The 27,382-nt window shown below is 37.4% G+C and overlaps 1 protein-coding gene across 2 annotated transcripts; it reads left to right on the forward strand.

Moving 5' to 3' along the window:
* Nucleotides 1-23,592, forward strand: LOC104602305 (vesicle-associated protein 1-3-like). Of its 2 annotated transcripts, XM_010265931.3 has the most exons (8): nt 1-183; nt 406-476; nt 592-673; nt 816-931; nt 1,029-1,190; nt 1,326-1,367; nt 15,709-15,786; nt 23,240-23,592. In XM_010265931.3, exons 1-8 carry the CDS (start codon nt 132-134, stop codon nt 23,354-23,356), a joined length of 720 nt encoding a protein of 239 aa, XP_010264233.1. In that variant the 5' UTR covers nt 1-131; the 3' UTR covers nt 23,357-23,592. The 2 variants fall into 2 exon arrangements, with proteins under 2 accessions (XP_010264233.1, XP_088751896.1); XM_088895770.1 differs by lacking the exon at nt 15,709-15,786.
* The last annotated feature ends 3,790 nt before the right edge of the window (nt 23,593-27,382 follow it).

Genomic DNA, 27,382 nt, shown 5'->3' on the forward strand with positions numbered 1-27,382 from the left:
AGAAATTCTTCCTTTTATTTGGTTCTTGTTTGCCTCGTAAATTCTCTCTTGATCTCTGTTTTTATCCTTTGATCACTATCGAAATTCGCCGTAAATCAGAATCTTCGTCTGGTGAAGCTGGTCATTTAACTATGAGTAGCGGGGATCTTATCAACATTCAACCCCACGAGCTCAAATTTCCATGTAAGCAGGTCTTGTCCTTCGATTGCCATTGCCCGATCTTCTCTCTTACTAATTCATCATTTATCTCTTAATGATGAATGTGGGTGCTTCTTACTTTTCTTTTCTTTTCCCCATTGATGAATTTCTTGCCCTAGATCCTCTGTACTCTCAATTTCTTAGTTCAATTTTGTGTTTCTAATCCTCTTGCATGTTCTTTTTGACTGCCTTGTATGTCTTGACAAGTTGAATTGAAGAAGCAGAGTTCATGTTCTCTGCAATTGACAAACAAGACCGAACAATATGTAGCCTTCAAGGTACTTATGCTTGCATTCTGTTGTCATCTCGCCGTGTGATTTCGTATTTGTTAATCTAGGTTGTAATGGTTGAGCTTGATACTTATTTTACTTGATCATTTCTGCAAAATGGAAGGTTAAAACAACTAACCCCAAGAAATACTGCGTGCGACCTAACACGGGAATAGTCCAACCTGGGACAACATGCGATGTCACAGGTGACCTTCAATCTCTAACCTAAACTAGTTCTTCTTCTTCTGGACCTTTACTATTGTTTTGCTTGTTAATGGGTTGTAAGTTTCAACCAATCGTTTGTTTGCTTTCTTGTTTGCTCTTCTTATTGATCTTGCATCCTACTAGTGACAATGCAAGCGCAAAAGGAGGCCCCATCTGATATGCAATGCAAAGACAAATTCCTCCTTCAGAGCGTTGCTGCTCCTCATGGTGCGACCACAAAGGATATAACCCCAGAGATGGTAGGGTGTTTTTTCTTTCCTCTTATCCATTTTGTTGGTATCTTCTTTTGGCCTTTTGTTTCTGGCAACTCATAAGTGGCATAAAATGATTCCCCAGTTCAATAAAGAGGCTGGGAAGGTTGTGGAGGAGTTCAAATTGAGGGTGGTTTATATTCCCGCTAATCCTCCCTCCCCTGTTCCTGAAGGATCTGAAGAAGGATCTTCTCCTAGGGCACCTATCCTAGAGAATGGCAACCAAAACATGGGGTTATCTGAAGCTGTAAGGCTTTCTTATTATTGTTGTATCCCTGTTCCAAGGGCATTTGATACTTATTCTGTTTTGGAATTTAACCACCAATTTGTTATATTATTTCCCTCTAGTTTTACTTTTTTCATTGCACTTTTTAAATTTCAGACAACAAGATCGGTAGAGGAACAAAAAGAGAAATCTTCAGAGGTAAAATTGATTATTCTTTTACTTTCAGTACATGCATTTAAAAGTTGATTCTCCTTGTTCAGTATCTCTCAGTCCTACTGGTTTTGGCAGAGCTCTTGTTCCTCTTTTTTTTTATTATTTTAACTTTTGGATTTTACTACACTTTTTCCTGTGCTTTCATAACTGAATTTTGGTCCATATTTGCTCAGCAAGTTAATGCATGTTGACGTTGGACTTTATAGTATCTTGCACTTATCTGAGATAATTTATTCACATGTAACTCACATAACAGATTTCCTAGATCATAGAGGGAAGCCAATTCTTGTTTGATGTTCCTTCTTCAAGATTAGTCCTGTTTTCAGGAAGATACTGTATATGCAAAAAATGAGATTAACAATTAAGTTACTATCCAAAAGAACAAGTAATAAGAGGGTAGAGCCATAGAGAGCATAAGGAATTGAAACTTCAACTAAAAGTGATTATATTGGAATTTCATAAGATACAAGGTAGGTTTGCACTTTGTTTTTTCAGTGGTACAATCCTTCATTCTAGCTTTTTTTCAACTTTAATATGGTGAGGAATCATGGCTAGCAAATTTTTGTATCATGTGAAGATTACATGCATATGTTTCTTTGAAGAAAACATCCTGAATTGTGAATTTTCAAAAAACACAAAAAATGCGAATAATTTGGGAACATGTATACTTTTTGAATAATATGGATTTCAAAATACAGGATAAAAAATTGGGAAACTTTAGTTTTTAAGTCATCATCATGCAAGCCTTATCCCAACCATATGAGGTTGGCTACATGAATCCTTTTCGCCATTTTTTTCTTTTTAATTATTCCAACTATTAGGGATGTCAACTTTCCCCATAAAACCGGGGCCTGCCCCACATGGGGCGGGTTTTCCTTGATCTTAAATGGGGACTGGGTGGGGATGGAGAAATTTTTTTTTTCCCTGAATCGGGGACGGGGCAGGTACAAGGTTTGAGTATAATTCCCCAAACTCACCTCGAACTCGATGGTAAATTAGTAAAATATCCCTAGATTTAATATTGATTTTTAAAATATGTCCAAGTTTTTCTCAAATTCTTGAAATCTTAGGATCCCATTATTCCATTTATAAAGTACTCCCAAATCGTTATAATCCAATTCCTAAAATATCCTCAAATTCCTATAATCCTATTTGTAAAATATCCACAAATTAGATTATTTTTAGGTGGGCGGGGAAAATTCGGGGATTTTCGTCCCTGACGAGGAGTTGGTGCCTTGCCTTGAACCCTCCCCGCCATCGGGGATGGGGTACAATGTCTTGACTATGGGGCAGGGGCGAGGATAGGGAGGGGGTGCCTTGCCCGAACTTGCCTTGTTGTCATTCCTACCAACTATATGGGGTCAACTACATGAAATTTTGTTTTTCCAATCCATTCTATTTAAATCCATATGCACCATTAAATTATTAGTGCATCATTTCTTAATACTTCTAACCATGTCCTTTTTGGTCTACCTCAATCTCTTCTAGCCCCTTCAATGTGTAACAAATCGCTTTTTCTAGCTAGTGTAGTTGATGGTCTTCTTTGCATGTGCCCAAAGCATCTTAGTCTAGTCTCTCTTTATCACCTATTGGAGCTACTCCTAGGTTCCTATAGATAACTTCATTCCTAATCCTATCCTTTCTAGTTTTTTCACTCATCCATCTTAGCATTCACATTTCTGCCACACTCATTTTTGGACATGTTGTTTCTTGGTTGCTTAACACTCCGCTCCATACAACATAGCTAGCCGCACAACTGTTTTATAGAAATTTCCTTTTAATCTAAGTGGTATTCGCCTATCACATAAAAAGTCTAGATGCACCCCTCCGTTTTTCTCATCCTTCTCTAATACTTTGGGTGGCGTCCTTCTCAACTCTCCCTTGTTATGGATCATTGAACCAAGGTACTGGAAATGGTCACATTGAGTTATCTCTTTGTTTTACTTGAATAAAAATAAATAGAACAAAACTGTGGTCTGATGTAATACAAGAAAAGAAATGAAACACAGGCTTTGAAGAGAAGAAGAGAGAGAGAGAGAAGAAGAGAAGAGAGAAAGAAAGAAGGGGTTCGGTTAGATGATACTGCTGCCCCATTAGAAATTATATATATATATATATATATATGTTTGTATCCTTACAAAGGTAGGAGTTACTCTAATACCCCTACTTAAAATTATAGACCTACAAAGCAAATAATAAACAAGGCCCATCCGACCCAGCTGTAATAAGAAAAGAAATAAACAAAATAAAAATAAGTGTGGGGCTGGAACCACACACACACACACACTAAAACTATTAACTATCTCTATACTCCCCCTCAAGTTGGGAGTAGATATTTGTCATTCCCAACTTGCATAAATCTGACTCCAACTTGTTTTTTGTGATTGCTTTAGTAAAGAGGTCAGCTAACTGCATGTTTGAGGCAATATAAGGTAAAAATAGCATAGTTCCCCTAAGTCCTTCACTTCAAATTCCTTGTGAAGATGCTGTTTAAGAGATTCAATCTCACTAGTACCACTCCCTGTTATCACAATGTCATCCACATAGGCAACAAGTAGGGTCAGGGAAGAGTCTGTCTTCTTAAAGAAGAGAGTGTGATCTAACTGAGCCTGTATGTAACCAAATTTGTCCAAAGCTAGCCTAAACCTATCAAACCAAGCTCTTGGAGATTGTTTCATCCCATATAAAGCCTTCTTCAGTAGGCAAACTTTCATTCCTTCTTCTGTACTGTAAAAACCAGGGGGTAACTCCATGTATACCTCTTCTTGCAAGTCTCCGTTGAGGAAAGCATTCTTAACATCCATCTGAAATAGTGGCCATGAGAAGTTCGCAGCAATGGATAGTAGGACTCTGATAGTGTTCATCTTTGCAACTGGTGCAAAGGTTTCCATATAGTCTATGCCATAGGTTTGTGTGAATCCCTTTGCAACCAATCTAGCCTTATACCTCTCTACAGAACCATCAGCATTATATTTCACAGTAAACACCCATCTGCATCCAACAGGTTTCTTCCCCTCGGGCTAATTAACTAGTTCCCATGTGTTGTTCTTAACAAAAGCATCCATCTTTGCTTTCATTGCTTCCTTCCACTCAGGTATCAATAGAGCTTCTTGCACTGTTCTAGGTGTAGGAATATTTGCAATAGATGCCAGGTAAGATCTATAGGATTCTGAGAGACAATCATAGGAAAGAAACTTGGAGATACAATGGCCAGTGGATGAGGTACAACGACGCTTCCCTTTACGAATTGCAATTGGAAGATCAAGTTCATCTGAAGGAGGAGGCTGAGGATCAACGGTGTCAGGCAAAGTATCTGCAATAGTGAGCTCAATAGTGGAGGCAATGGTAGTGTCTGGATCTGGGGCCGTAGAAGATGTTGGGATTGGCTTGGACTGCTGCTGAGGATGGGAATCAACCTGCCTTCACCACTGTCTGTGATACACTCTCAATTCCCTGCACTTTTGACAACCCTCTTCACAACACACCCCCTCATTAACCGGGATAGGTAAAGGGACTTTGGGTCTGAAACTGAAATCACTTCCTCATTACTCTCCCCCTGAGGAGAAGCCCTATGATAGTAGGGCATATCCTCAAAAAAGGTGACATCCATGGACACAAAACGTTTCCTTGGAACATGCTCATAACAACAATATCCCTTTTGATTTTGTGCATATCCAAGGAAAATACATTTAGTAGCTTTGGGATCAAACTTGGAGCGGTGAGGTCTAAGGATTTGAACAAAACAAGTACATCCAAAAGTTTTGAGGGGAATAGTGAATGGGTCATTGTCTGGATACAGAAGGCTGAATGGTGTTTTCATGGCTAGAACCTATGAAGTAACCCTATTAATAAGGTAAACAACTGTACGGATTGCATCCCCCCAAAAGCATATGGGAACATTAGAATTGAGCATGATGCTTCTGGCTACCTCTAAGATATGTCTATTTTTTCTCTTAGCAACCCCATTCTGCTAAGGTGTACGAGGACAGGTGCTTTGATGAATGACCTCATGATCTAGGAGATATGATGCCAAGGGTTTTGCAAAGTACTCCTTGGCATTATCGGATCTAATTTTGATCTTGGTTTGAAACTAGGTCATAACCATCTAATGGAAAGCCTGGGCCAGAGAAGGGACCTCATCTCGAGAGTGTATAAGGTAAACCCATGAGAAGCGGGTATAATCATCAACAAATAACAAGAAATATTTGCACCCCCCCCCCCATGGTGGGAGTGTGATATGGTCCCCAAACATCTGTATGCACAATTTCAAAAGGAAGGTTGCTTCTTTTATTACTCAAAGGATAAGTTGATCTATAGTGCTTTGCAAGTTCACAACTTTCACACTTCAAACTAGACACTTGGACCAACTCAAATACATTTGGAAACAAACTCTTCAAAGATCCAAAAGACAAATGACCTAATCGATTATGCTAAAGCATAATCTGACTCCAAGACTGAGAGACAAACAATTTCCCAACTTCACTCTGCTTCCCTTGTGGATATTCAAGCAGGTAGGCTTCATTCGTCTCACGGCCAATCCCTATCACCTTCTTCATTTCCAGATTCTAGAAAACACAACGATAAGGAAAAAATGTTACTGAACAACTGAAAGCAACTTAGCACTAAGCTTAGGAACATGCAAAACTGAGGATAGGGAGATGGCATCAGACAGTCTGATGTCTCCCTTAACTAGAAATTGGCACAAGGGAGCCATCAGCAATAGATACTTTGTCTCTTCCAGAGGATAAACAAAAGTAGATAAACTGGTCATGGTCTGAAGCACCTGAATCTATTACCCAGAATGGTCTAGTGTTACCTGGGGCAGAAGCATGACATGCTGTAACTCTTGTACCTGTGTGAGCAAGGGCTGAAGTAGGATGGGCAGATGTGGTACCTAAAGGCTGAGATGTGGTTCCAGAAATACTAGCTTCATTCTCTAGTTGTGTCAATGCAGCCCGGACAGTAGCTAAAGCATCCAAGGATGTGGTCCTTGTGCTGGAAGAAGATGCACTGTTTGCAGTAGTTGCCACATTAGCACTCCCCTTCTTGTTTCCAAGTCTCGCTGGCATTAGGTGAGGATGCAACTTCCAACAAGTGTCCCTAGTGTGTTTAGGCTTTTTGCAATGATCACAAAAAATGTCTCTTTTGTCTTCCTTCTTAATTTCCCTTTCCTTCTCCCCTCCAACCTTAGATTTTGTTGCTGCCAAGTCTGCTTTTGTAGGCTGAAAAGATAGCATAATCTTCCTCCTACTCTCTTCATTGTGAACCAATGAGTAGGGTTGAGATAAAGTCACACTCTCCCTAGTGAGAAGTTGCTGTCTTATAATGTCAAACTCTGAGTTTAGACCAGTCAGAACTCAAAGACTATATTTGTTTCAATCAATTTTCTATATGTTGCTGTATCCCTCTGGCTTTCCCATTCAATAGTTTCCAAGTGATTAATTTCATGCCAAAGGGATTTCAGAGTAGCAAAGTACACTGAGACTGGCTTCTCCCCTTGCTTGAGGTTATTCACTTCACACTTCAGCTCATAAGCCCTAGCAACATTAAGTTGTTGGGAATAAGTCTCCTTCATGCTGTCCCAAATCTCCTTGGCTGTTTTTGCCCAAAGGTAGTTTCGGCTGATGTGGGGCTGCATAGAATTGCATAGCCAAGTCATCACCAAGTAGTTCTCTTGAACCCATTTCGGATGTGATGTATCTTTATTTTTTGATGAATATGTAATGTTTCTTCCTTGGCTGGCTTCTTTGTGTCTCCGGTCACATAACCTAATTTACCTCTACCTCCAATAGCCATCATTGCTGATTGGGTCCACTCCAAGTCCCAAAAAATCCTTCCCCTTGTGTTTTTAGCTCACTTCCAAACTTCTCCATTCTAAGAGAGCACTAATAGGCCAAAAACTCCAAGAAGAAGACCTAAAAAGGTTTTTTTTTTTTTTTTTTCCTGCAACACTAAAAATTTAGAGAAAACAACCCAGAATTTAATCTCAGCAAGAATACACACCAAGAACTTAATCTCAGCCGACAGATCCTTTCCAAGAATGCAATCACAGTCAAAAGTCAACTCCCTAGTTCATTAACAGTCAAAAACAGTCCTTGAATTCTCAAAAAGAAGGTCAAAGGGGCTTAAACAAGAGAGAAAATAGCAGAGAATACTCAGATTTATCAGCCGCTGCTTAAAAAAGGTCTTGACAACTTCTAACCAAGATTGGCTTAACTAAAGGTTCTACCTTTCTCAGAAAAAACTCTGATCGCCCACTTTAGTTTGAAAACCTAATCTTGGTTGAACCTAAACTCTGATTCTTCCTGGTCACTGGGCAATTCTCCAGGAGTCTTTCACCTTCTTGGGCAGTCTCCAACACTCCAGTAACCTCCAAGAACCAGGTACTACTGCAGAAGTTTTGATCTAAAGAATTCTCATGTAGCCGACCAGATCAGGCTCACATGAGAACCCTAGTCTTTCTCGCCAAGAGCTCTGATACCAACTTGAATAAAAATAAATAGAACAAAACTGTGGTCTGATGTAATTCAAGAAAAGAAAGGAAACACAGGCTTCGAAGAGAAGAAGAAAGAGAGAGAGAGAGAAGAAGAAGAAAAGAGAGAAAGAAAGAAGGGGTTCGGTTAGATGATACTGCCGCCCCATTAGAAATTATATATATGTTTGTATCCTTACAAAGGTGGGAGTTACACTAATACCCCTACTTAAAATAAAAAACCTACAAAGCAAATAATAAACAAGGCCCATCCGGCCCAACTGTAATAAGAAAAGAAATAAACAAAATAAAAATAAGTGTGGGGCTGGAACCAAACACACACTAAAACTATTAACTATCTCTACAGTCTTTAATCATAAGTGTGTCTTGATTTACACTCTTATTATTGCTAAATTTACATGTCATATACTCTGTTTTAGTCCTACTTATTTTAAAACCTCTTGTTTTATCAATTAAAAGTTTGAAACAATGTTGGGGTAAAAATTTTAATAAATTCTCATGCAGCATGATTCACTCAATCAAGCGATTAAGTTTTTATTATTTTGGGTAAGGCCCATTCAGGGAATCATATAAATCATTCCCCTTAATTACATCGCCATAAGAAAGTAGAGAACACCTTTTGATTCTGACTTAGAGAAATGAATGCATAGAACAAAAGAAAAGTACAACAGAGTACTTAAAAAGAACTTTTCATTTGTGTTTCTTTTACATCAAGTATACAAGAATGAGAAGAACAAAAAAAAAAAAAAGAAAATACAATTGATAAACTCTACAACATTACATTTGTCTCTTTTCTTTTCTGATGCAAGGAAGATTTCCTTCTCACTCCTTCACAATAAGCTGTAGGCAATCAAATGAAATTCTGACTGTAAACAGCCTTAATCCTTGGGATTTTTGTGTACAAGAAGGGAACTGTAGTCCATAGTTGTTAAGGCGACAAGGCGCCCTTGGAGTCTCGCCTTGCCTAATTGCCAAGCAGTTTTCTATAGCGTATTATAACAAACTTTTATATTCTTAATTTTTTGAGATTATAATTATAAAAGACATTTTTAAACTAAAAATATTCATTTTGTGTGTTTATATACTAATTTCTTTTTGTTATTTTCTTATTTGTTAGGGTTTAATCAACACAAACATTGCTAAATGCTGTATTGAACCCTCAAAGACTTCAAAACCTGAACCAATAAGTAAGAAAGAACATAAAATGTTGTCCAATCAACACATTTTCTTCTTTTTCTTTACTAATTTTGTGTTTTATATACTAATTTCTTCTTCTTCTTCTTCTTCTTCTTCTTCTTCTTCTTCCACCTTTTCTTTTCTTCTATTCCTATAACAGAAATAGGGGTTCAGCCCCTATATTTTTCAAATTTTCTTTTCTTTCTTCTTTTTCTTCTCATGAATATGTTGGAATATGTTGATTTTCTATACTTTAACATGAAGTTTATACTTTTCTTATGAAAACTATGGATATTTATTAAGGAAATATGATTATGGAACCTAGGGAACTACCCTAGGATACATGTTTTTACTTAAAAAAATCCATAGCCTAGGCGGCTAGGCGCCCCCCTGTCGCCTAGCCTCGCCTTGGCACCTTGAAAACTGTCAAATAGTGAATCAAATTGAATATTTGATTGTAGACGGTTTTTATCCTCCTGTTCTTCATTTTCATTTGAAGGGAACCATAATCAGCGCTTGAGAATTAGACTGTAGATGGTTTAATCCCTCACTTTGTCTTGAAAGAGGGACCATAATCAACCAAATAGAGGCACTTGGTTGTAAATGGTTTATTTCCCTCTATTTCCGTTTCAAAAGTGAAAATAAAAGAGAGAGAAATGATACATAGCAGAAGACGTATATAGGAAGTATTCACAGAGAGGACTTTCCTTTTTCTACCTGTATTAGTGAGACTTTTCCTTCTTTACCTTCCCTTGAGCACTTCTCTTTTCTTCTCTCTTTATCTTAGCTTTTCTTTAGAATCTCTTGAGAGATTTTTCTCCGAATAGTCTGTGTCAATGCCTCTAGCTTCCCCTTAAGGAGCTTAAGTAGGGAGTGGGGTAGTTATGTAACTACCTCATCCTCCTCCTAGGTGAATGACACCTGTCCCTCCCACTTAAAGAGAGGGAACTCCCATACGGGATACTTTTTTATAGTTTTCATGATTTGGCTAGCAGACTTACCAACCCACTTATTTGGGTTATTAAATTATTAAATATTATTTGGATTAAAAAAATGCCTTCAACACACTACTAGAAATGCTAGATTCTTGTCCATTAGCACCCTCTCTCTGTTGTTCATATAATAATTTTGCAAAATAGTTTTTCCACCTTTGTTTGATTTTCTCATCTTTTACCAAGACTCTTTGATCATCATCTTTAATGCACCTAACATGGTTTAAATCTTTGCCTTTTCTTTCTCTTAGCTTTGCAAGTTTATACATTCCATTTTCTCCCTTTTTAGTGTTTATTTATGATAAAGCTCATCATAAGCCTTACATTTAACTTCATTCACTTTCTTTTTAAATTTCTTATGGTTTTATATTTTTCCCAGTTTTCTACATATCTAGCTTTTTGCCATTCTCTGTAGCATGCTCATTTTAGTCTAATTATATTTTGAACCTTTTAATTCCACCACCAAGTTTCTTTAGTACTTTTCAATTCCCCTTATTTTCTACTAAGACATCCTTTGCTACTTTCTTTATATTTCTTGCCATTTCAAGCCTAATATCATTAGTCTTATCATCTAAATTCCAATTCCTTTTTGTTATCAATCTATTTCTAAATTGAGCTGGCTTTTGTCCTTTTAGGTTTTCCCACCTAATTCTTGGGCACCTATTTTCTTCTCTATTTCTCATCCATTTTCTAGTATGCACATCTACCACCAGTAGTCTATGTTGTGTTATTAAGCTTTCTCCTGGAATAACTTTTGCAATCTTTACACATCATTCGTTTTGTTCTTGTAAGGAAAAAAATCTATTTGACTTATGTTTGACCCACTTTTAAATGTAATTAAGTGTTCATCATTCTTGGAAAAAAGGTGTTTAAAATTGCCATATCATAAGCTATTGTAAAATCTAATATTGTACCTCTTGATTCATTCGTCAACCCAAATCCAAATCTTTCATGCACCATATCATAATATCACATCCTACACTTTTTTCCCTACATGCCCATTTAAGTCTCCTCATATAAAAATCTTCTTATCATTTGGGATTTTTTGGATTTATCCTTCTAAGTTTTCTGAAAATTGTCTTTGAATGTTTTCTTCTAGACCCACTTGAGGTGCATAAAAACTAATTATGTTAATGATTTCCTCACCTAAAACAAGTCTAATTAAAATTATTCTATCCCTAAGTCATTTAACATTTGCAATTTCATTTTTTAAATCATTATCTACTATTATCACCACACCATTTCTATTATTTACCTCTCCTATATATACCATAATTTGTAGCCATCAATTTCTTTAGCTTTTTTTTACCCTTCCATTTAATTTCTTGTAGGCATGCAATATTAACCATTCTCTTCATAGTGTTACTTATTTCATAGTTTTTCTTGTTAATGGTTCTACATTTCAAGAGGCTAAACGAAGTCGTGTTTCTTGGACTAGCTTTTTTACTCGCCCCCATTCTATAGTGTTGTTAGAGCTATGTGTTATTCTTTTCTATTTCCTTTTATTTTTAGTCTATGTTGCAGGGGTATTTATGTAATTTCTCCTTTATTTTATTGTAATGTTGTCCATACCTATAAATAATTAGAGGGGTATCGCCCTCCTAAGTTTTCGAAGCCTTGTATGGGTTGAAACAATCCTTGAGAGCCTAGTTTAGCAAGTTCCATATGGTAAGGGTGAGCATTATTCGGTAAAAACCGAACCAAATATTTTGGTTTTAGTTTTTTCGTTCAGTTTTTTGGTTTTTGGTTAATTCAATTTTTGAAAATTTTGGTTTTGGTTTTCAGAATTAGAAGTTTGGTTAAGTAAAAAAACCAAATTTCATTATATAGCATGTAATATATAATATATTATAATGAAATTCAGTTTCATTATATATTATATATATAATATAATAATTATATGTTATAATATATAATATTATATGTATGTTAAATTGTTAATGAAATTCGCTTTTAATAGAAATAATCGAAAATTTTGGTTTTAATTATTTCAGTTTCTTTTTAATTCGGTTTCAGTTTGGTTTTCATTTTTTTTTTTCTATTCCGGTTTTTAAAATTTCAGTTTATTCAGTTCGGTTTTTAACCGAATAAACCGAATGCTCACCGGTTCAACAGCTCGGTCTTAAGCAATGTTAGTTTGATCATATCCTCTTTGTTAAGAGGGGGGGGGTCAAGGGAAGGTTGCAGTGTTGATAGTTTATGTGGATGACATCATTATCATAGGTGACTAGAGTTTTGAGATACAGAATTTGAAAGTTTTTTTGGCTACCCAATTTGAAGTGAAGGATTTAGGGCCCCTATGGTATTTCCTTGGAATTGAGGTTGCTCGTTCTCAAAAGGGCATCTTTGTTCCAAAAAAGAGGTACATCCTAGGTCTCTTGCAGAACATAGGCAAGCTAGGTGCAAAACCTATTGATATCCCTATTGATGTGAATCACAAATTGGGTGATTGCAATGATGAACCTTTGAATGATGTAAAACAGTTTCAGAGGTTGGTGGGAAGACTATTGTACCTATCAATAAAATGTCTTGACATTCCCTATGTTGTGGGGGCTACAGAATTTGAAAGTTTTTTTGTCTACCCAATTTGAAGTGAAGGATTTAGGGCCCCTATGGTATTTCCTTGGAATCGAGGTTGCTCGTTCTCAAAAGGGCATCTTTGTTCCAAAAAAGAGGTACATCCTAGGTCTCTTGTAGAACATAGGCAAGCTAGGTGCAAAACCTATTGATATCCCTATTGATGTGAATCGCAAATTGGGTGATTGCAATGATGAACCTTTGAATGATGTAAAACAGTTTCAGAGGTTGGTGGGAAGACTATTGTACCTATCAATAAAATGTCTTGACATTGCCTATGTTGTGGGGGCCTTGAGCTAGTTTATGCATTCCCCAAAGCATCCCACTCGGAAGCTGCTTAGATGGTCCTCACTCCTCAGGTATTTGAAAAAGTTCCTAGGAATAGGGTGGTTGTTTAGGAAACAGTCATCTGAAAGTAGAAGTAGAAGTTTACATAGATGCAGACTAAGGTAGGTGTTGTGGATGACAGAAAATCAACCAGTGGGTATTGCACATTTGTAGGTGGAAGACTTGGAGGAGCAAGAAGCAAAGGGTAGTGGCAAGGTCTAGTGCTGAAGCAGAATATAGAGCTATGACACATAGAGTTGCAGAGGTGCTTGGATCAAGAGCTTGTTGGGATAGTTGGGGTTTGATGTTGATAGACCAATGTCTCTCTACTATGACAATAAAGTGGCTACAAACATTGCTTCTAGTCTTGTACTCCATGATAGGACAAAACATATTGAAGTGGATAAACACTTTATAAGGGAAAAGCTTGAGAAGGGTGAGGTGCGCATTCCCTACGTGACAAGTTGGGCATAATTGATATATACAACCCAACTTGAGGGGGAGTGTTGTTAGAGCTATTAATTCTCTTTTCTGTTTGCATTTATTTTTAGTCTACGTGGGGGGTATTTTTTAATTTCCTTCTTTCATTGTAATGCTGTCCATACCTATAAATAATTAGAGGGGTGCTGCCCTCCTAAGTTTTTGAAGCCTTCCAATCGTTCTCCTCTCTTCTCTCCACTTTGGCACCACAATCGGGTGTTGTTGTGGTGAGTCACTTACGGGACCATCCTAGCAAACCCTTGCCACTTAATACTACACTCCAGTTAGGATGCAGCATGTTGTTTCTGGAGAACACCCTAGTATGAGCATGGAAAGACAAATTGGGATCCATATCATGAGAGTTTGAGTTTGGCAAAAGTTTTAGTGTCGGCTGCCTACCTGACACACCCTTCTTTATTGGGGTTTGGGACCGGTAGTGTAAGACAAGCTCACATTGGCGTAGTTCTGTTTAATGCTATATCCATTGTTAAATGGTGGTCACTTAAATCATTTCTTACTACTTTGACCCATGTCTTTTTTGGTCTTGCCCCTTGCCCTACTAGCCCCTTCTAAGAGTGCTTGTTAGGTAGGGTATATCTCTCTAGTTGGTAGGGATACCATATCACAATTCAAAATATCTAGAAAGTTTTGATGGAATGTCAGTAGTTTTTAGCTTCTTATCCCCCAGCCTGTTTTGCTCTTTCACTCTGCTTTGCTTCATGTTGCCTGCCTGCTTTTTCTCCTTCTATCAATATTTTTTTATGTGATGTTTGCAATGGATTTTTTCCCTCCAATTCTCATAATTTTTATATTTATGTTCATCTCTCTCTTTCTCTCATGTTTTGTTTTGTAATATACATTATAATTTAAACCTTGTTTGAGGAAAGACACAAACCTCAATCTGCGATTGTTTCTTTTGATTTATTTTGAATAAGTTTGATGTCTACATTGACCTACTTTGTGAAATTGAATTTGGGTTTTATCTAGCTGTTTATTTGTTTTTTTTTTAAATGATACAAACCATGGTATGGGCCTCTCCATTACTTGTTAATTGTTATTTCTGAACTTGCTTCTTTTACTCCTTGCATCAACAGCAGTCTGGATCAGATAGGAACATTGTAAGCACGTTCAATGAGCACTTAAAAATTTTTTGACACCTGCCCTTAAAATACCCCCAGCCTACCCTTGAAAAAGATTAAAAACCACTTTTGACAGTTGTTAGAATATTTATCAAGGGCTCATTGAATGTGCTTACTATATTGTGCCTACTAGATCTGGTCCCCTTCAACAGAAGGTTTACAGTTCTCTCTCTCTCTCTCTAGATTACTTTTAATGGATGATTCAACTAGATAGATTTTTCCATCTTAAATAATGACAAGTACTAAACTTATATTATGATTTATAAAAACCATCCATTTCTAGATTGTTTTTGACAGTACTCCTTTTCTATATTATTGTTAAATGATTGGAGTGACCGGTTGTTTCATTTTAATGATTTTTTTGGTTACTTTGAAGCTCGTAACTCGTAACAGCAATTTGTTCATGATGCAAGAGCTTTCTATTTATGTTAGATTTGGAAGTTAGAATTTATTATTCTGTATTTGAATTGAAATGGGAATGGAAAAGTGTGATGGAAACTGTCAATCTGCTGCTTTCCGTGCTATACAGTTTGGCTCAAAAGTGGGGCTGCAAACAATATGGAAAGCAATTGATTCTTTTGCTGCCTTTTCCTTTTGTTTTCAATGAATTGGGTAGGGGTTATTTATTCTAGAATCTACCTTGGATCGTCTCCTGCTCTACTGTGCCCCCCCTGCGCACGCGCTCCCCAACAACAATCTACATACACCCTTAGAATGGTCAAGGTTATTAGGCATTTTGGATTATGACATGCTGTTCTTGTAAGAAAATGCATAAATTTGTGCTGATAAAAGGAAAGCATCATATAGTTTAAAATTGATGATCATTGAGAAATGATGTAAATGAGCTAGTGGACCATTCACCACTTGATAGTTTTTTTGATCAGCATCAATATCAAATTTTATTACTGGGAGAAAGAGGAATGTACAAAGGCAGCCTCGGCTACCTCCAAGAAAATACGAAAACAATTTAATATTCAGTCTTAAAACTGAGCCCAAAAACACAGTGCCCTATTTATTGATATTGAAGATAATAGAATTAACTGTTGAGCTTGATGAATTTCTTTAGTGTCATCGTTTGCTTTTGATCATGCAGTTTGTTATATTTATAGATATCAGCCTCCTGACAAGTTTTTATCACTCAGGCATTGTCTATCATTTCCAAGTTAAATGTAGAGAAATCATATGCTCTTCAACAAAATCAGAAACTCCATCAAGAATTGGTATGGTTACTAAATATTTCCACATTTTTTGTTTCTGTAACATATCTCTTTCATTAATATCCTTTCATATTTAAGTTTCCATCATAGCTTGCAAGTAACCAGATATTTATGTTAGTCGAATTTGCCCTTTATTAGTTCTATTTCTCTCTCGAGTTGCTTCTGTGGTGCCATATCATTGTTTAGAACTAGAGGATTAATGGATCAAGGCAAGAAGACAGAATTAGAAACTATTTTCTTGTCAGTAATTACCCTATACCTGATAGCATAGGGCTTCTGTCAGGGCAACGCCCGTTCGAGCAGCCTTTACAGCATTGCATTGGGAATATCTCCCTACTCATGTGCTTTATTTCATGGGGAGATATTCCCGATGCAAGGTTGCAAGAGGCTGTTGGGATGGTGTGAGCAGAGACTTGCCCTGACCAAAGCTGATCTCGATAGCATAGGCTAATATCTACTTGGTACTGGTGGGTGCTCTTATGAGGCTAGCTGAGTGTGCAGCCTTGAACTGCCCAGGTAGACTGTCGTTAAGCCTTGAAATCTATGCCCCTTTATCTAAGTGAGTGCCTGTGGTACTTCATTACTGTGTTCATTACCATGAACACCTGAGACAATCTCCCTTTTAGGGCCCAGCATTCCAAAGAAGCCTCTTCAATTCTTTTATTGAGATTAACTCATGTCCATGGGCCATGACTGCAATGACATATTTTGTTGTTATCATCTTAACTCTTTGTTCTATTTAGTGGAAACCTGAACAATTTCTTTTTAGGGTTTAAGAGGAATTCGACAAAGCGATTCACCATTTCCATTTGGAGGACTGATTGAGCGTATTACTAACATTTCCATCATTTGTTGTTGTTATCATGCTCATGAAACTGGAAGTGTATGTTCAGAGTAAATTTGACAAGGAATGAAGTTTTTGGTATTTGTGAGGTTGGAATCATGTGGGCAGGAACTTTGAGCTTAGATGCCTAGATAAAGTTATGGACACAATATGTGGATGGAAACAGTAGTGCAATACTGTTTCTTAGGACCCAGAGCATATATGGGTATGGGCATCCCATTTAATATGGTGATATCATGTTCTTATGTTTTGTTTTTAAGATAATTATCATTTGTCAATACTTATATCCTGTTAGATTTAATAAAACTTCACGTCTAAAAAGATTTCACATTATACATTTATTAAATATAACATTTACATATTTTTTTGCAAGGTGCCAACCAGCTGGTTGGTAAGGTCTGCTAGTCATAGCGGACGGAGACTTGGGATCTAATCCCGCCTGCACCTGGGTTGGTGGGTGGGCTACCCCCCATTGTGTAGCCCTTCAAAAGAAATAAAAAAAAGGAAAAAAACAAAAAAAAATACATATTTCTAGAAGTAATTCTACCGTAAGGCTTGCTCCAGAACTGTTCACTCAATATAGCGACTTATCTAGTATTATCGTGTCAGATATGGATATTCTTAGCACATAAATGTACTGAGGTATCATGAGTGTTGAGGTTAAATATTGACAACCATGGCAGCTTACCTTGGATTTAAGCTATTTACCCTGGCACATTTAAGAAATTTTTGAAAATTGGTAATGAATCCTTTGGAAAGAGGAGCATATTAAGGGGGGGTGATAAAACTATTATGTTACTAGTAGTGTGTGGAAGGGCATAGTTAAGATTTGATAATAATTCAATAATCTCGGAACTTTCTGAAAGGGAGGAATGGCCAATATGAGATTCTAGGAGGATAAATGGAATCCATCAACCATGGGGGTTCTTCTACGAAAAAACCATGGAGGTTCGTAGTGCTGTATTGGCTATTGACAGGGAAAGGTGTTAGTCCATCCATGGCTGCCATGTAAATAAAGGTATAGCAGAGAAGATAGTGTAGAACGTAGTTGTCAAGGCGACGCCTAGGCGACAAGGCGCCCTTTGAGGCTTGCCTCGCCTAATCACCTAGCATTTTTCTACTTCCTACTATAAAATACTATCTTATTTATTCTTTTTTGAGATTATAATTAACATTATTGTTGAGTTGGGCCTAGTAGTTTTTTATTCTTATTTTAAGCTATTTAGTTAGGAAAGTTGTTGGGCTTTAGGCCTATTAGTTTATGTTTTTAAGTTGTTAATTCAAGAATCCTGGTTGACTTCCTACTCTTTTCTCCCTCTCTTTTCTTCTCTACTACTGAAATCTTTATCTTCTCCCTTTTTCCTTTCACAAGAAATTCAACTAAATCTACAATCAGTGATTTCTACTTGGTATCAGAGCAGGCTGAAGGTTCCTTGAGTTGTTTCCTCATGCAGCCCTAGATCGGCCGACTGCATGGTGATTTAAGAGGCTGATTGAAGTTCTCAAGTAAGCCCAGTTTTTGGATTTTTTAGTGGATCTGTGTGCCATGTAGTTGGTCTAGGGTTTCTCATCAAAATCAGGAAAAACTGGAGAAAGGGGAAGAGTCTTGTTTCTGTTGGACTCTTAAATTTTGACCTAGGAAGTGGCGCCTTAATTTTTTAGGGTTCCTTGGAGTTTTCTGTAAGGGGTGGTTCAAGTCCTGCCTGATTTGGAGGCTTCTAGAGAGAGCGGCTGCCTCTTCTCTCTCTTCTCTCGTCCCACAGAAAAGGAATCTTTTGTGGAAAGATAGCCTAGGGCACCAGAAAGGTGTTGTTGGTTCCAAAAGTGTTTCGTTTGATCTTGTTACATATTTCAGTTATTTTCTTTACATTTTTTGAGAAGCATGGAGGGTTACGCAGTTGAAAATAAGCCCAGTGGGAGGAGGTGCTGGAGACCTTTTCGGGACTGGGACCATCACTACAGTTAGGTTGGATGGTACGAATTACTTAGAATGGTCACAATCTGCAAAGATGGCCATTGGTGCTCGTGGGAAATTAGGGTATATCACTGGTGAGGAAGTGAAACTCGAAACTAGCAACTCTCGGTGGGTACAGGAGAATTATATGGTGATGACTTGGTTGTGTAATTCCATGTTGCCCCATATAGGTAAAAATTTTTTATGGGCAAATACAACTAAGGAAATATGGGATGGGGTTGCAGAAACCTATTCACAGAGGGAAAATGTTGCTAGGGCTTATCAGTTGAAGTGAATGGGATCTACCAAGGATGGTCGTGAAGTGAATGGGATCTACCTCCTGGATGTTCTTCCTCCTCATTAGAGTCATCATGTCAGCAGGGATAGTGAGTCAGGGTCTATGGGTCAAATTATGCTTTGGCATAATCGTTTGGGTCATTTACCTTTTTCTTCTTTGAGTCTTTTGTTTCCAAAACTTTTTGAATCTATTAGTTTGTCAAGTCTGGAGTGTGAAGGTTGTCAACTTGGAAAGCATTGTAGACATTCATTTAAACCTAGTAATAAAAGGTGTTCTTCTTCTTTTGATGTTATTCATTCGGATGTGTGGGGACCTTACCATGTTCCTTCTATGGGAGGCTATCGATATTTTCTCTTATTTGTGGATGATTTTTCACGATACTCTTGGATTTACCTGACGAGATCCCGCGATGAAGTACCATCCTTGGTGAGGCAATTTCATCAGATGGTGCTAACACAGTTTGGAACAAGAAAAAAGGTGTTCAGATCAGACAATGCTAGGGAATATTTTGAAAAACACCTTACTTCATATCTGTTAGAATATGGTGTTGTCCATCAGAGCAGTTGTCCCTACAGTCCACAGCAGAATGGTGTTGTAGAAAGGAAGAACAGACACATTGTTGAGATTGCAAAAAGCATGACGAGCACATCTACAGTTCTAGTTCAGTTTTGAGGTGATGTAGTTCTCACAGCAGTATATCTGATTAACAGGGTGCCCTCTCGTATACTTGGATTCAACACCCCATTCAGTCTTCTTTTTCCTGAGGGGGAGATGTTTCATATTCCTCTCAGGGTGTTTGGGTGTGTCTGCTTTGCACGTCCTTGGTCCTCACCGCTCAAAGCTTGATCCCAAGGCAAAGAAGTGTGTCTTCTTTGGATATGTAGAAAATCAGAAAGGGTATTGCTGCTATGACCCAGTCTCTGGGAGCCAGTATGTTACCATGGATGTCACTTTTTTTGAATCCACATACTTTTTTTCAAAGAATCATTCTCAGGGGGAGTGTTTTGGGGAAGTGAGTCAGCAGTCTATTCCTCTCTCAGTTCCAGTCCCTGTGTCTACTCCTATGCTTGACCATCCTGTGTCACCTACCTTACCACCTCCTTTGCGTCCTGCTTCTCAGCATTACTTACGACAGAGACTTCACAAGGAGGTTGATTCCACTGCAACGGAACTCACATCACTTCCTGTCGATTTCTTGGAGACTCCAGATTCGGCCGACATGGATTCAGGTATTCCTCTTGGTCCCGCTACTGTTTCAGTTCCCATTGATTCTACTAACCCTGTTATAGATAACCTTGATCTTCCTATTGCTCTCAGAAAAGGGAAGAGAAAGTGTACTGCTCATTGTGTTTCACAGTACTTATCCTATAGTGGACTTTCTCCTTCCTACCGTATTTTTCTTTCCTCCCTTGACTCAGTGTTTATATCCAAGGGTGTTAGTGAGGCTCTCTCCAAACCTAAGTGGAAGACAACTATACAGGAAAAGATGGCAGCTTTGATTAAGAATTAGACATGGGACATTGTGGATCTACCAGAAGGCAAGGAGACAGTTGGATGCAGATGGGTTTACATGGTAAAATATAAGGCAGATGGAAGTATAGAAAGGTACAAGGCAAGACTTGTTGCAAAAGGATACACACAAACCTATGGTGTTGATTACTTAGAGACCTTTGCACTGGTTGCAAAGATGACCTATGTTCGGATACTTCTTTCTCTTGCTGCCTCATACTCTTGGCCCTTGTTTCAACTTGATGTGAAGAATGCTTTCCTAAATGGGGATCTGCAAGAGGAAGTGTATATGAATCTTCCTACTGGCTTTTATAGTGACACTGAAAAGGGAAAGGTATGCAAGCTTAAGAAGTCACTTTATGGCTTGAAACAATCTCTCAGAGCATGGTTTGACAGATTCAGAAAGGCCTTGATTGCTTTTGGATACACTCAGATTCAATTTGATCATACCTTGTTTGTGAAGCGCAGGGGATCTTTGGTGTCAGTTCTAATTGTTTATGTGAATGATATTGTTGTTACGGGGAATGACCTAAGTGAGATTGATTGTCTGAAAAGGAATCTACATAAAGAATTTGAAATTAAGGATCTTGGAGAACTGAGATACTTCCTAGGCATTGAAGTTGCAAGATCAAAACATGGAATTTTTATCTCTCAAAGGAAGTCTGTCTTGGATCTTCTTCAAGAGACAGGGAAACTTGGAACGAAGGCAATCAGTACCCCTATTGATCAGAACCATAGAATCAATGCATCAGAAGGTGAACTAGTAAAGGACATTGGGAGATATCAAGGACTTGTGGGTCGGCTGCTATACTTGTGTATGACAAGACCAGACATTTCCTATGCAGTAAGTGTAGTAAGTCAATACATGCATGTTCCACGAGTCCAGCATTGGGAGGTAGTTGACAGGGTTCTTGCTTATTTGAAGGGACACCTGAGCAGAGGCATATTGTTTACTGATCATGGACAGTTGAAGCTAGAGGCTTATACAGATGCGGATTGGGCAGGATGCCTTGATGACAGGAGATCAACTTTAGGAGTGTGCACCCTTGTTGGGGGTAACCTTGTCTCGTGGAAGAGTAAGAAACAAACAGTGGTGGCAAGATCAAGTGCTGAAGCTGAATACAGGGCCATGGCACATGGAGTTTCAGAACTTCTTTGTGATAACCAGGCAGCAATTAACATTGCCCATAACCTAGTCCAGCATGACCGAACTAAGCACATTGAAGTGGATAGACATTTTATTAGAGAAAGAGTAACTTCTGGAGAAGTTTGTCTTCCATACATTGCTTCTGATCTGTAGCTCGTGGATGTTCTCACAAAAGGTGTTGCAAAGAACAAGCTGGAGCATGATCTACGCAAGTTGGGAATGTGTGACATTTACTCCCAACTTGAGGGGGAGTGTTGAGTTGGGCTTAGTAGTTTTTTATTCTTATTTTAAGCTAGATGGTTATTTAGATTCACTTTTGGCTTTCAAAATGAAAATTCAATTCACTTTAGTTTTCACAATTGCTCCTTCCAATTCAAAATCAATTTTATTCCCTTAATGGAGTTCCGATCAAGGCTTAAAATATCTATATAATACATGGTATATCAGATTGGATTTTGAAGGATATGTTGAGAAGTGCAATACTGCAATTCAACCTGTGCTGGTTCATATCATATTGTATCCAGTGTTGTATTGTCTGTGTCCGTGGATTGTAGCAGTCTGTATCTGCATCTGTATTCATTGATGGTATTAGATGAATATATTGGTGGATACAGATTGACATTCATTCCATATCAGCCATAAAATTAAAATGTCTTATGTGTTTTATACCTTATTTAAAGTCATTTGAGCCTTTTTTTTTCTCGTTGACTTGGTGTTATTGATGCATTTCTTGGATTTTTATTCATTTCTGCATATTCCAGTATGCCTCTTAAAATCACCTTTCTGATGCTCTTTGCAAAGACCTTAGCATCTGAGATAAATGATATCTCATGACCTGCCAGACCTTCCTTGCATCACAACAAAGAAATTTCACCCACTAGGATTGCAAATTCTGGAATTTCTATTATTATTCCTATAAATGACCTAAACAAAAGGTTGTTTTTTTTGGTACAAAAAGCTATAAAAAATTTAGCTCAATAAATTGTACCACTTCTGGGACAGATTGAGATAGATTGCTCATAATGATCAATTTATGAGATAGGTCCCTGTGCTTATATTGTGCAACTCACGTGATTATTATCTATACTGTTGATTATGCCTTTATTTTAATTGGGTTCAACTGGAAGCTTTGGTTTCCTATCTGTATTTCTATTACATTTAGGCTATTTTTGGTTTGAAGGAAAAAGTAGGGAAAGGAAGGGAAAGGTAGGGAAAGCTTTAAAAATCTTGTATAGGTTTTATTACCTTTCCCTTCCTTTCCCTACATTTTCCTTCAAACCAAACATAGCCTTATATAAAAACAAAGAAAATATTCCACTTGACTCGCTACAGATTGAAAATAGCTCTTGATTCTCTTCAATAAGTTTGAAATGATGGTGCCACGCTCTGGAGTGACTTTTCAAAATGCTTGAATGAAAATTAGAGGCAAAGCATTGTAGGAAACTGGAAGGCATATATGGGTCTAGAACCAGATCTAGAAACAAATGCAGCAATCTAGCTTACCCCCTTCTACCAAAAAAGAAAAAAGAAAATCTAGCTTACCCTCTGAAAACACCTGAAAAAAGGAAAAACATTTTTGTTGCATCAACAGCATTGTTTGCTATGTACAGGCTGTCTGATTGTCATTTGAAATTCAATCCTTTATTTCAATCTGTTTGCATCTTGAAATCAGGCATTTTTGTGATCGATTATTTAACTGAACAGGAGTTGATGAGAAAAGAGATTAGCAAAAAACATGCTGGTGGCTTCTCCTTCCTGTTTGTTGTACTGATTGGTCTTCTGGGCATCCTTGTCGGCTATCTCATAAACAGAGGACGTTGAAGTCCAAAGACCAAATATCAGAACTTTTGTCAGCATCCTTGTACCAATATTTGGATGTTTGGATGTTATCAGAACTCCTCAGGAGGATTTATTCTATAATGTAGTTGTAAAGTGATTGGTTTTCCTTAATTGTGTATTATTGCCTTGCTGGGTTGTAATTCATTACTTGCGGTTTCAGAAAAAAAGGTAAGGTTTTTTCAATAAGTTAAAAAAAAAAACTTATTTTGCTTTAAGAATGTGTGCATGTATGTGATTTTGCTCAATCGGCAGTTTTTGAATTTAACACCAATTTAATAAATATTGGCCCGGACTGTTCATTATTGGAATTACCATCGTCTGTGAAACACTCAACTTCTTACACTTTTGACATCCCTCCTCACTATACTCCCCTTCATTGACAGGAATAGGCAATGGGATTTCTTGAGCAAAAACACCCTGCTTATCACTCTCCCCCGGGGTGAAGTCCTAGAGTAATAAGGGACATCTTCTAAGAATGTAACATCCATAGACGCAAATCTGATGAAACTTTAGCAGTAAAATAAATGAAAATAACAAAAGAAGAAAGAAGGAAAAGAGAAGAGAAGAAGAAAAGACTCTGGATCTCTTGTCCACAAGAACTCTGCCCACGTCTACTCACAACACACTAACCCCCCGTGAATTGGGAACATTTCCCTTATGTGGGTAGACGTGGGCAGGAGATCCGGACTCAAGAAAAAAGGGCATATCTTTAACGCATCATAGATATGATTATATTTCTATTACTAATAAGAAACACGATATTCTTTTTTTTTTTTTGAGAATCTATCTTCTAATCAACTTATCTATTTTTTGTGAAAAAAAATCTCTTTGAAATTTGAATAATTCAAAATCTAATATGAAAACGATAGTGGTAATATAAAACCTGAAAATTGTCGAAAAAGTTTCTAGCATTAAAAGAATTAAAAACTTAACTAAGAACCACGTAAACAATGATGAAAATCATGAAATTTCCATGTCCAAAATCTCACTGTCGCCGTCATCATTGAGACATGACTCGGTGCAAGAACAAGAGGAAGCATTGCCAAGATAGTTGATGCCGCTTGACGTCCTGAAGTTGTCCCAGTCCTGGAAGGCTGCCTCAAGCTGAGTCAGCCTCTGATCTATGTAGTGCAGGTGATGTGGCTTTTGGGGCTGGGATTTAATCTCTACTGCGAGGAGACTTCTGAGGAATCCAAATCTTCCCTTGAATCCTTCAGAGAGGAGTTGATGACAGGAAGTCTCAGCCGAAAGCGCGATCACATCATTGAGTTCCAATTCAAGTTCATCGAGTTTTCTCTTCAGGAGTGCGTATCCCTTCGGCGCCATTCTACTCTCCACTAACCGCCACTCTGGGTTTCAAAATTATAAGATGGTGGTGGTTCCATGATTCGATCGAAGAGGTTTTTGGAAGTTCGCGTTGAATCATGAATGGTGCTGTGGTTATGGGGAGAGGCAACGGTTGTTTTTTTTTTTTTTTTTTCTTTTATTATCTCTCCTCTTCTGTCAAATGCATGTCATCCCAACAATTTCCAGTGTAGGAATCTACTACCAACAAAACGCTTCCAACGCTGTCCTAACAGTCACTGCAGCCTCACATTGGGAACATCTCCCTTGTCAGATGTTCCCAATGTACGGCTGCAATGGCCGGTTGGGACGTTGTTAGCTGATCCAAATGCCAATTTCCATTCTTTCTGGTCATGTTTCCAAAATTACCCCTCCCAACTTTGTCTCTTTTGTAGCCTTGTAAGGCATAAATCTCAAATACGAACCCAAAATGATCCATTTTTTCTAAGGGATTTTGACTATGATGACTTGAATTTTGCAGAAAAGTCATTTTGGATCTTAAAGAATTAAAAGGGTTATTTTTGCCCTCAAATTATGATGGAAAGATCATTTTAAGGCAAAAAGAAATGATGTTAGAGATGTCCATGATCGATCCGTTAGACAAAATAAAATAATAAAAACATACTTCTTAAGCGGCATCACTCAAGTTTGCGAAGGCCACTTTATACCATAAATTTTGAAAACACCAATTTACATGTCAAAAAAATCAATTTTATTAACCTTGAAATAAATTAATTCAAGGATTTTATTAGGAGCGGTTTAATCAATAATAATTAATTAACAACAATTAAGAGTAAATTATTACTTAAGCACTTAATTAGCTTAACTAATAGTAAATTAACAATCACTAATAACTTAGTAACTTAATTAGCTTAATTAACTTAGTAACTCAATTTGCTTAATTAAAATTAATTTCTTTAGTTGTTTATCTTAATTTACTTGATTATTAGTAACCTAATTTAGTTATTTACCTTAATTAGCTTTGATTGTTTAACTTATCTATTTGCTTAGCTTAATTTACTTAATTGACTTAATCAATTAGTTAACTTAATTTACTTATATAGTTTAATTATCTTAATTTTTAATTGCTCTATTTACTTAACTTAATTTACTTAATCAATTAGTTAATTCACTTAATTGGCTTAATTTACTTATTTTGATCGATTAGCTTTGTTTATTTAATTTAGTTTTCTTAATTAATTTAATTTACTTTTTTTGGAAAAAGGTAACATAATATTTATTGAATCAAAAGTAGCACATACAAGTTGAGATTAGTCCCAAAAAGGCAGACTGATCAACACAACAATTACATACTCCACCAAGAACTAGAACAAAAAACAATAGACAAATTACAATTTCTAAACTCCTCAGAAGCTGACACCCAAGAGATTAACTTGCCCATAGCTTTTTGGATTAAATCTTCTGGACTTAAGGCCTTATTACAAAAAAGCCTACTATTCCTCTCGGACCAGATGGACCATAAGACAGCACTAGGAATAGTCTTCCACACTATTTCCTTTTCTTGTTAAGACCTTTGATGTTCCAGCAACACAAAATCTCTTTTACCGATCATGGCATAGTCCATCTTAAATTCATGGAGTTGAAAAGTGATTCCTCAATTGAGAAAAGAACGGGCAGTGAACGCACAGATGGTCAGTAGATTCAGAATTGTTCCCACATAGACTGCACGAAAGGTCCAAAAGTTGAATGCCCCTTCTCACAAGATTAGCTCTAGATAGACATTTATTTAGCACCATAGTCCAGACCAGGAAGTTGGATTTAGACGGGCTAATAGGATTCCACACCTGAGAACATGACAAATCAGTGGCACCCTTTCTACAAAGTTTGGAAGCCAAAGAATTGACAGAAAAAACACCATCTGGATTCCACTTCCTATACCACTTATCTTCTAAGCAAAAATCAACCTTTTGAGTCTAAAGAATAGTCAACATGTTCATTATCTCTTACAGCTCCCAGTCGAAAAGATTCCTTCTAAAGGTAGAGGACTAGATAACTGAATCTCTAGACAAGCCGCAACACTTAGCAATAGAAGCCTCTTGGTTAGATGCATACTGAAAAAGGAGAGGAAAAGATTCAATAAGAGAACCATCCAAGCACTAGAGATCCTTCCAAAACTTTGTTCTACTACCATTGCCGACCTTAATTGAGATCCCATCAGCAAGAGCAGAGAAGTTCTTCATTATCCCTTTTCACCGAGAGTTTCCCCAAGTGGGAGGAGGGTCCCTAGTTCTCCAATTGCCCCACTCCACCCCATACTTACCAACAATGAGAGATCTCCACCAAGCATCATTTTCAGCCGCAAATCTCCAAATCCACTTACAAAGAATGTCAGAATTAAAAGTTTTCAACTTATGCCTAAACCACCTTCATCCTTGGGGAGACAGACTTGATCCCAACTAACAAGATGAAATTTTTTCTCTTCCCAACCCCTCTAGAGAAAATTCCTTTGATGTTTTTCAAGCCTTCTTGCAACTTTATTTGGGATAGGGAAAAGGGAGAGGAAATAGGTAGGTAAATTAGATAATGTGCTTTAATCAAAGTCACCCTACCCCCAAAAGAAAGATATTTTTCCTTTAAAGATGCTGATTTTCTCTCCATTCTTTCAATAACTAAGTCCCAAATTGAAGACAACTCACAATTCGC

Source organism: Nelumbo nucifera, chromosome 1 (genome assembly GCF_055504915.1).
Source record: "Nelumbo nucifera cultivar China Antique chromosome 1, China Antique-T2T, whole genome shotgun sequence".
In the NCBI taxonomy this organism is placed as follows: Eukaryota; Viridiplantae; Streptophyta; class Magnoliopsida; order Proteales; family Nelumbonaceae; genus Nelumbo; species Nelumbo nucifera.